The sequence below is a fragment of the Pavona decussata genome, unplaced genomic scaffold, assembly GCF_977016875.1.
Source record: "Pavona decussata unplaced genomic scaffold, jaPavDecu1.1 SCAFFOLD_335, whole genome shotgun sequence".
Taxonomy (NCBI): domain Eukaryota; kingdom Metazoa; phylum Cnidaria; class Anthozoa; order Scleractinia; family Agariciidae; genus Pavona; species Pavona decussata.
The window spans coordinates 322,501-333,273 of NW_028145723.1; the positions used below are offsets into that span (position 1 = coordinate 322,501).

Below are 10,773 nucleotides of genomic sequence, written 5' to 3' on the forward strand. Positions count from 1 at the left end.
TGTTCACAAACTGTAAGTCAAATCGATTACTTGGTTTTATTGTTAAATTGTTAAATTGTTCCTGAAATTAAGCTCTGATTGGAAAGAGCAGACGGTGGAATGTTTTGCTGTCTTTCGTGGCGAACGGCCGATCGTTGCCCTCGCCTCCTACACCAAAATTTCGAGGCAGTTTTTTGCTTCGTTTGGTCTTCTCACTGGGTCATATAAGTATAAATAGTCAGTCTACATTAGTAATATGCTAGTTGATATTCTTGGAGTAAGATAAAAGTACACTTTATAGATTTTGCAGATATAACGAACGTTGGGAACGGAGTAACGACATACCCAAAAGGCTCATGGAATTTGTAATTCGTTTTCTCTACTGAATTACTGCAAAGTTTAATTACTTTATAATTGAGATACCGCAGAGGTTTAGTTTTGATTTCTCTATGCTAGTCATTTATCTGTTGTTTACTATTTTCAGTTTTCTTGTTTAGGCTTATTTTATTCAGTTATAGATATTTCTCAAGTGTAGAGAAGCCGTTTTCAAGCAGCAACTAAGCTTTATAATGCTCGTTGTTTGCTCTATATTTTCTACAAAATATGTAGTTGGTTTATGACACCAAGTTTAAGTATTAGAGAAAGCTATAGCCTTTGAAGCAATTTTTAGGTAAAATAATTTTTAAAACGCTGGTTGTTTGCTTTGTTTTTTTTTTGTTTTTTTTACAAAATATGTAGTTGGTTTATGACACCAAGTTTAAGTATTAGAGAAAGCTATAACCTTTGAAGCAATTTTTAGGTATATATACATTTTGTAATGCTAGATGTCTGTTCTATATTTTTCTACAAAATATGTAGTTAGCATATGAAACGGCGTTAAAGTATTAGAAAAACTATGGTCTTCGAAGTAGTTTTTCAGGAGGTTCGAAAGGGTTTCTAGCCTCGTGCGCGCGCGTAACCCACCCACGCCATAACTAAGGTGTACCCGTCAGCAAGGGGATGGGGGGGTGGGGGGGGGGGGGTTTGCTCGCTTTCCATCGTGCATTACGGGCAAACTATATTAGAGACTTTAAGCATCGACGACGGGAACGGCAACGGCGACGTGAGATTGTGAGGGAAAACCCAAATGTCACATTGCGCATGTCTGGCGGGAAATATCTAGACGTTCTGCTCCGGGGCCCGACGTGAGAAAGCTTCGTTTGGCGTTGCCCGAAAACGTGAGTAACATTTCACATATTTTACCTTCGTTTCGCCCCGAAAAAATGATATTTTTAATATCGCTTGGCACTTAAGGATACCGTAGGTAAAGTACGCGTTGAGTTTTTGTTTTATTTTTTCCGAAACTATAATAACTTTATCAGTCGGCTGTTTCAAAACAAAAAGCTAGTGACGATGCCTGCAAAATTAGAAATGACTTGCGAGTCTGACACTAATCATCGATTTTTCTCTCTAACAGCAGTGTAACATTACTTTTTCTTATTCAAAACAAGACACACTAGAACTTTTAATTTACATTTAAGCTGGAGAAAAATAAACAGTCTATGTTGCTCAAAATAGCATCCAAACCACAAACCATTGTGTCATATCGTAGTTTTCAGTTCAAATTTGTAGATGTAAAGATAACGAAATTCTCACGCGTGCTCGCACTGCTAAAGTGTTTCTTGCAATCCCAGCCTTCGATGCAGAACATTTGAAGTAAATCAATGTTAATCTAGTTGCTATTTCTAGTTATATATGTGATTTTTATTACGATCTAAAAATATATCAAATGGTCTGAATTGTTTACATCGGAGAGCTGCAACTCCGACAAACACGTTCTCGTTAATAGCAGTAAAAATTCTCCATCGGTTATTTCATTATTAAAATCGATTTCTGACTTCTTTTAACGAAAACTTGATGGGTGCTTTCAATTCGACGAAATTTTCGAAAATTTCGGGAGGGAATCGAACGGAACAGCATCTTTCCCGGAAAAGATTTTCAAAAATTTAGGACAACCTTTTCAGCTGTTCCCGAAAAGTGGAAACCGACCGAGAATAAGCACGTTTCATTCGAGACCGAAATTTCCGAAAATTCAAATCGAAAATTTTTGGTGAATGGAAAGCGCCCATCCTATTTAATCCTCTTCGAGAGAAGCTGTCGTCGTGTTGCGCCTGCTTAACTGCTTCCAATTTCGCGACGCAACCGCGTCCTCTCCTCAGTCTTTGCTCGGTTTCTCCGTCGCCGTTGCCGTTCCCGTCGTCGATGCTTTTATCAACGCGAGGCCACCCGCGATTACCTCATTTGACAGTGGACGCCATGAGGCTCGCAAGTCCGCGAACCGCCGGCGAATATTTTATAGTGCAAAAACAGCCAACATCCCAAAGAATCTTCTTTTATTCGTCTGCCAGCAGTGTTCCTGTTATATTTAATGTGTTTTATCACCAAAGTATGCTCTTAAGGCGTCGTAGGTCACGACAATCTTATCGAACTCGTAAAGACAATAAGAGGAAATCGTAAACTGTTTTGGCATATTTATTTATTGGAAAAAACATCAGAAGGAAAACGTGCAGTCCACTCCCATTAATCTACAGTAGACAGAGAAAGTTAACGAGAAGCCGCCGAAAATTCCTCTGAACTTAGATTATTTCATTAGCATTTTAAAAGACAGAGCTTATTATAACGCCTGTTACAAAAAAAATGCGCATCGCTCCCGCTGTGCTCGTTTATTTCATTTCGGTTCTACATCTACCTAACAGTAACACGCCGCTTTTCCGGTTAAATCGCCTTTTTCATGGCTTCGTTTTGATCAATTCCAACAGAATAAAATTTTACTTCCCGCATAACCCGACAATTCGAGCAAGAGAAGCAATTTATAAAGAAATTAACGTTAGGAAATCAATCTTCGCCACGGCGGTAAGTCGTTCACATCTGACTGATATGACACCTGAAATAACCTACATTCAACAGCAAATTTTGCGGCGAAAACGAGAGGTCAATAGAGGTCAATTCTTTTCATAGCAAACTTTGAGGTTTAAAATGTTGATTTTTGAAATCTTTGGCTTTCGACCAGTTACTTTGTGTGCCGCATGAACGATTCAAAATGCTTATTACCACTCATTGTGAAACAGTCGCTGATGACAACAAACAAATAAGGCTCCTAAAATTATTTTTATAAGATCGTATTAGCTCAAAGAAACACATTAATCTCATTATTGAGAATTTAGCAACATAGTAAAAACTGTTTACTTGCCATTTCTCATTTGTGAAGCGAAAAAATCCATGTGGAACTTCGACTAAAAAACACATATACAAAGCTTTCACTGGAAGTAAGTCATTCTCAAGCAACGCAAAGAACGATGGGAAGAGTGTAAATCCACCCCCTCCCCGTCAGCTGAATGAATCAAAAGGTTGATTTAGCAATGACGACGGGGACTTCTTCAGGACGGTGCGCGCAGCGAGTAGATACTGCAAGAAACTGGGTCGATCGAGGACGCCGTCGCGTTGCCCTTTTGAAGTGATTTAGCAGTAGCAAAGGGACGTTTCATTTTCGTTCCCTTACAGTCTGAAATAATTTAATGAACGAATTGTAAGCATGGTAAGGCGGATTAATTTAACGACCACGACGCAGTTAGTTTCATAATTTGCGTGCATGAGGGCAAGTGTGAAGAATTGAATACATGCTGATGGTGGATTCTGATGGATTTGACAAGGAAGACTTACGTACGAATGATGTTTACATGAAATGAAATGTTTTTTTACGTCTCACTACGCGTCTTTATTGTATTTTACTTTAGTTTATGTTGGTATCTTCTGAGATTTTGTGTCGCTTGCGTCATGCTTTCGTGTTTTACTGTCGCGAGCCGGCCATGAGGCCGTTTTTATGGGCCTTATCACGGTCTTCGACGCCATTTTGACGAGTAGGCAAACAGGCTCGAAATAACAGTGTTTGTATGGAAATCCGATGTCAAATAATTTTCATAAAACATCGCTTCTGAAAAATTCAAGAATTGGAAATTTTTGGCACTAGGAAACGGATTTTAAGAGAGGCTGACTGAGAATATCGAGAACTATCGGTCAAAACTGAAATTTCGGATTTCCTCATGTTTTGTCAGAAGAATCCCTTTGGAGAACTATTTACGAAAATAACAATAAAACTTTCCAAAGATTTTTCGTTTTCGAGAATTCCGGCATAATGTGAAATTGTAAATGGTTTGAACCCAGGAGTCATGTCATAAGTACGTAAGTTATGATCATCCGGGTGAGTGTAGTCCTGAGAAGGACTGTTTGTGGTGACTTTGACTGACGTTTCGACAACCTGAGCGGAAGTCATCTTCAGAGTCAAGTGAATTGTGGAACGTCAGTAGGTGGTAAATACGTCTCTGGTTGTTAACCTGATTGGTTAACGAAGTCCAGATGTTATTGGTCGTTTGTCAGTAAGCCGTGATGTTATTGGCTGTGAAGACTGTAAAAAGTGATTGGTGCGTTTCGATCCGTCTTTTGTTAGTCAAAAAGTTCGTGGGTCTGTTGTTAGGTGCTGAGCACCATTTACAAACGAACCACAGAATCGACTGGGACTCTGCCAAGTGCATTACCTACAGTACAAATTACTATCAACAACTCACTCTGGAAAGCTGGTTCACTTACTTAGAACAAACAACACTCAACCGTTGCCAACAACTACCAGCACCATACAAACGACTTATTGACAACAACAACGAAACAGACAAACAATAGACATTTTACTAACAATAGACCCACGGACTTTTTGACTAACAAAAGACGGATCAGTACACACATACCCTTTCACGTAAAAGGTATCCAACAATAACCCGAAGTATTTCCGCACTGCAGATGTCATTTAATAGTAACTGCAGGTTTCTCATCCTCACAAAAAAAGAAAAGCAACATGCCGTACCTCTAAGGCCTTTATTCGATTAACCGATGATGATGATGATGATAATGATAATGATGATGATTTTAGGGCTTATCCAGGCATATCTGGGTTTCGCGAGCGCGAAGACGAGCAACAGGCTTGCGGAATGCTAGTCACGCAGATTTTCTCCCTCTCGACCCCTTCCGACTAAACTAGACGTCTAAACTAGATGACTACGATCTTTGTTGGCGGTAGCCTACCACGCAGTCGTTTTGAGGGGACTAGGACTCGGGCAGGAGGTAATACGAGTCCCCTAGAAACGACCGCGTGGGAGGCTACCGCCAACGAAGACCGTAGACATCTCGACGGCGCGGGCAAATGGTCAGATTGTTATTCGACTCATCCTTTCAGAATATCAAATTCCATCAATGTAAAGACTTTTGTTCTTGGGTCATCGTAGCTTGATCAGAAATATCACTGCTGTTTGTATTCCATCAATGTAAAGTCAGTAAACTTAACTTCATATGTTCAATCAACAACATCAGATGATCGATAACTTTACTCAGAACATGCGCGCGCGAGGATTAATTACATTTCACTGTTAGTTTTGTCGTCAGCAAACACCTTCCCGGCGTTGGGACCTGGATGACTGGAGATATCTTTTTGGCAGTCACTCAAAGAAACGCAGGGTTGACCGCAACCGGACTCGTCGTCTATCAAGGACGTAAATGAGCATTAGAATAAAACGAGATGGAGTAAAACAAAAGAATGTGCAAAATTAAATGACCAGCTTTCCTTAGTTATCAGACAATGAGCACGGAGCCATAAATGCAACCGATAATATATAGAAACAGCAAAATATGACATCGCGGAAGAAGAAAATAAAACAGTTTCTAGTATCGAGTGAACCACTCCAAACCAAGAACGCACATTGCTATTTATAACCATTTTGCGTGATTGTTTATAAATACCAAGTTTAAAATAGCTATGTACACAGTGATGGCCATGATATGAAAACAACCTTGGTTATTTTCTGGTGCTTTTCTATCCGGATCGGACTGAGAAGGGTGGACTTTTGCTCGCATTAATGGGGATGGTTCATTAAATGCCTATTTTGCAGGCATTGGAACGGTAAGTGCTCACTCAAATATGTTATAGCCGTGTAGCTGTTGAAGATAATATTATGGCCAGCCTTGCACTAAAGTGAAAGCATAATTTTCTCTACCGGCTCTGATATCTCAGTTCTGTTTATCACATATAGTCTAGGAACTGCACATTGAAAACACAGACACCTAGTTCTTCAGCTTTTAGAATTCTCGTCTTCGTTTGTCCAGCTCAATGTAGTGCCTGTCACGACATTTTATTGACAGTGAGGATGAGACGCATCTTTCCTGATCTTTGACAAACCTAGGATTTATAAAAACTGCAACTTTTGCGCAACTTTTCTGAACCAAAGGCGTTTTCACGCAAGTCGATTAGTAATTTAATGAAACATTATCATCTGTAGGGGGCTTCAGATACACTTTGATATCAAATATTTATTGATTTTGTTTCTTATTCTTCGCATTGTTGGCGCTGGTGCACCGAGGAAAGCGTGGCATAACACCTGAAGGTTTCATTTTTTCGTTTGTGATCGGTGATCACTAGCCTGCGAACAGCAGACGTATTTCCGGTCGTTTTCGGAGGTACAACCGGAAATACGTCTGCTGTTGGCAGGCTAGGTGATCACCTACTAGGAATGAAATTAATTTTTATAGGGATAAACCCATCAACACATGAGATTTTGTTTCCGAATAACAACTTAGTTTTATTCCACCAGAAATGAAACATAAACAATAAATTTATTTTAAACTTATTAACTTGTCCTTGCGTGAACACTGCCATTTTTGAAAAAATATACATAAAATTCCCTTTGTGTTTAATTTACTTCCGTCAACGCTTGGATTTTAAATTCCCCAAGCTGGATTTTTTATATATTGCAGTACATGTATAGAGCTTTCCTAAAGTATAATACTTGCTACAAATTTCGATGTACCAGGACACGATATTTGTCCGCAAAGGATCCACAATTTCCAGTGTTAACGAAAATACTGAAAATAGGAATCTTCGGACTTTGAAAACTGCATATAAATAAGAATCCTCCAGCAATATTTTACGACCGCCAAATCTCGCCAAAATTCAACGCCGGCTGCGACGCGATCACGGCATTTCACACTATGCCGGAATTCCCCGGGCAGAATTCTCGAAAACGAAAAATCTTTGGAAAGTGTTATTGTTTTTTTCGTAAATAGTTCTCTAAACGAATTCTTCTGACAAAATATGATGAAATCGGAAATTTCAGTTTTGACCGCTAGTTCTCGATATTCTCAGGCAGCCGCTCTTAAGAGCTGATGAACTACTCATACACGTACGCCTGGCTTGATCGCTGCAAACAGTTTATACTGCTGATATTCACTGTCTAGGAGGATGAGGTAAGAGTGCATATTTTATTCTTTGTGTTCTGGTTTCACTTAACATGACAGACATATGCAAAACCGAACTGTTGGACTGAAAAGTAGGCAGTATTCTCGTCGAAGCCACTCACATTATACCTTGGCGAGTGTTTGTTATTCGAGGACGCAACATGTCGATTTTCGAAAGTCGATAAAAATCGATCGTTGTCGATCGAATTCGATACTAATCAATCGACAAATATCGGAAGTCGATAAAAATCGATCACAAGATTTCTTGTGATTATCGATTTTGATCGATTTTAAACGACAAATAACAGGGCGAAACATATCGATTAAAATCAATCATCGAAAACGCAGTCGATAAGTTGATAGTACTCGATATGTCGATAATTGTCAGTCACTAAATGTTGATTATTATCAACAGAAATTGAGCCAACTTTCTATCGGCTGCGAAAACCAATAGTAATCCGATAGCTTGAACGGCAATTTATACAATTTGAAATAGCTCTAAAGTAAATCTGTATGGCAATAAAGTTTAACCGTATCAAGAAAAGCTGAGCAAATTCAAAGACAATGCTCTTTGTTTAGCGTCGCAAATACGGCCATAAAAGGAGATTTTGAAACAATAGCTTTAGCGCCAAACAAAGGCTTATTAATTCAGGAGGGAAATTCAAACTCGCTGTTATTACAATAGCGAAATTCACGAGGGAAATTCAAAAATAGCCGATGACTGCACGAGTTCGAAATTTGCATATTTGGCGAAAGCGTCGCGTCGCGAGTGAAAGCGTGATGGTCTTAAAATAACACCTCTTCTTTAAGAGCCGCGCTAGCAACCGATGCTTTTGTTTTAAGACTAAATGACAACGACCACATTGATCCTTTTCAATCAAACGGTCTAATTGGGCGATTTTTCCAATCCAAAGAGCGAGTTTTCATAAACGAAGCCTTTTCTTTCCTTTCCTTTTTTTTTACGAGTAACAAGTTAGTTTTGAAATTCACAACTCTTGACCTGAAGTGAAACCATCGATAAAAGCTTCACTGTTTTGCGGCGTTGTGCTGCACGCTATTATCAACTGATCCAAAATCGTATAAAACTAGAAATACGTGACTCGCAAAACCTCGCGAAGCTGGGGCTGGGTGGAAAGCCCTCTTTACTCGTATTGTAGCATCAAATGAGGAGATTAAATGGGGCATAGGAATTTTTTTTTGATGAACATGGTCTTTTCGTAGTTCCACAGGCTAGTTTGCGGTTAAAAATCAATTTCTGACGCGACGTAATGTACAACGGGCGTGCAGCGCTGTCGCGTTCGATGAATTTATTTCCCACGGAAAATTATATCACCGCTACCACAAAACGTGTAATTTCTTCAATGCAATCCTTTACAATAAAAATTTCTAAAAGAAAGGGAAACGATTCTGGAGAGATAGTTTGGTATCCAGTGAATATTGATGAACACTGCAGTTGAAATTTGATCATGCACGCATATTTTTTCCGATGTATGCAAATTTTGCTCCAGACGACGCCAGACAGTCTGACGTCATTCAGTGCGGACACCTTCAAAGATATAAACATATACACATATATATATATAAATATATTTTTCGCTCGAATTCGCGCGGCTTAGCTCTGCTCGGGCCGGGTCGGCCCGACAAATTTATTAACCTCGCTACGCTCGGGCCTTCGGCCCTCGCTCCGCGAGGAATAATTTAGCATTTCCAGGTTTCTTGCTTGGAGTCAATAACAATATTATAGTAAACCTTCCGCAACTTTCCAAACCCCTCTCCCCTAGTGCCTAGTAAATCTGTATGGCAATAAAGTTTAACCGCACTGAGTTTAATAAAAACTGAGTGCCACTGTTGTTATTCAACGGATGTTTACCTTGAGAAATGGTTAACATTATTTCATTCGGCCATGCTAAACCGTTCGATCGTGCCCGATTTCATTCCCTGTAGTATAACACGAACTGACATTCCCTGAGCCGCGACTTCCGAGAGTTTTTCGGATATTTGATGTGAAGGGACTTATTTTGCTGCTTTTGCTGCTCCTCATGTTTGTTTGAGCTTCAGTGTACTGAAGCTCAAAGCTGAATTAGCATAGTTATGTTTAGATTTTGTAATATTTGTTGTCTTTTTTTAACTGTCTTATAACTTAATGTTGATTATAAGCTATAGTATGTGAGAGAGAGAGAGAGAAGGGAGTTGGGGATGAGAAGGTTCATATGCATCAGAGCATGCTGTTAAAATTTTTTTTATTACTAATCTCTTTCTTCATCTGTTGTAGTGCTGAACGTTCCATTGCCTCTATATTAGCATCTGTAATGTTCTACAACAGTGAAAAAAACGCATGGGAGTACTGTGGTGGTTATTCAGGACTCTCCAGAGTCATTGTTCATCACGATCCCATCCAAAACACATTCAGAATCGTTGGAACAAAATATCAAGATACCATGGTATGTGAAGGAGTGTTGGAGAATGCCTCTTCATTTAGAAACTTTTTCCATCATTGTAAAATTAGTAGTGGATAGTAGGTACTTTATCAATTTATGGACTATAGATAGACAGTGAGGCAGATAGACAAACAGACAGATATATGGAATGATAATCTAAGTTGGCAAATGAGGTGTGTTTATTATTTGAATTTGTTGAATGGCAGGTGGTTATGGACTGTGCATTGACAAAGGAATCAAAATACGAAGAAGCTACAGAACTGTTTCACCATCTGAGAGTCCAAAGACAACTCTATGGTTTGAAGCTTCTAGCCAAAAGAAAAGCCCAAACTTTTGGACAGGCTGTTCATGTTGTTTTGGAAAACCTCAGTGGTGGCATCCCAGGTATGTCGTAACTGACAGACCTTTAGATTTTGTTACGAGTGCGAGATTTTCCAGTAGGAAAAAAGCGCGCACACGTGAACTAGTGTCCATTTGACGAGAAAACGAGAAAGCCATCGTCATTTTACAATGAGTGGTGTCGAAAACAAGTCCTCGCAGTGTAGTTGATCTCGTCCCTTTGCAATCTCAAAAGGGCTTAGCTATTGCTGCTATTGTCATTCAAAACAACCGTCAAGTTTTCATTTACAAAAAGTAAAATTAATCTTCCTGGGATACATCCCTTATAAGTACTGAACGCATACAACTCATATTCACAGTCGTACTAGCTAGTACGTATACTAGAGTCTAAAAATGATGTGGTACCATCAACTCTAAAATTGGTCAGTAAAGGATTCTTTCAGAGATACCTTTAGTATCCCTAACAACTTGTTGAGTTTTTAACGAAACAAGACGCTGTGGAGTGTGTACTTGGGCGTCGTTGTATTAGGCGTATTTGAACATGCACGTTAGTTCAGTCTTTGATGACAGGCGAAAGATAAAAGACTTGCTGAAAGTCTAAGGCATCACTTGGATGGATGAATAAACAAAATAATACATTACTAAACATGTCCGGTCAGTTATTATAAGACAGTTTAGACGGTGTTTAACAAAACCACGTTCT

General features: G+C 39.2%; 2 protein-coding genes across 2 annotated transcripts in view; both read left to right on the forward strand.

Moving 5' to 3' along the window:
- The window catches only part of LOC146453379 (uncharacterized), a gene marked incomplete at its 5' end in the record, with an annotated part of 8,817 nt that extends 7,942 nt beyond the window's left edge, over positions 1–875 (forward strand). The window contains one exon of the mRNA XM_085096710.1: positions 1–875. This exon is cut by the window's left edge and continues 781 nt beyond it.
- Positions 876–7,070: 6,195 nt separating this feature from the next.
- LOC146453380 (protein enabled homolog) lies at positions 7,071–10,115 on the forward strand (the record flags this gene model as incomplete). Its single annotated transcript, XM_085096701.1, has 3 exons — positions 7,071–7,302; positions 9,566–9,734; positions 9,938–10,115. Coding segments are annotated over exons 1-3 (352 nt in total), but the record flags the coding sequence as incomplete, so codon positions are not given.
- Positions 10,116–10,773: the final 658 nt, after the last annotated feature.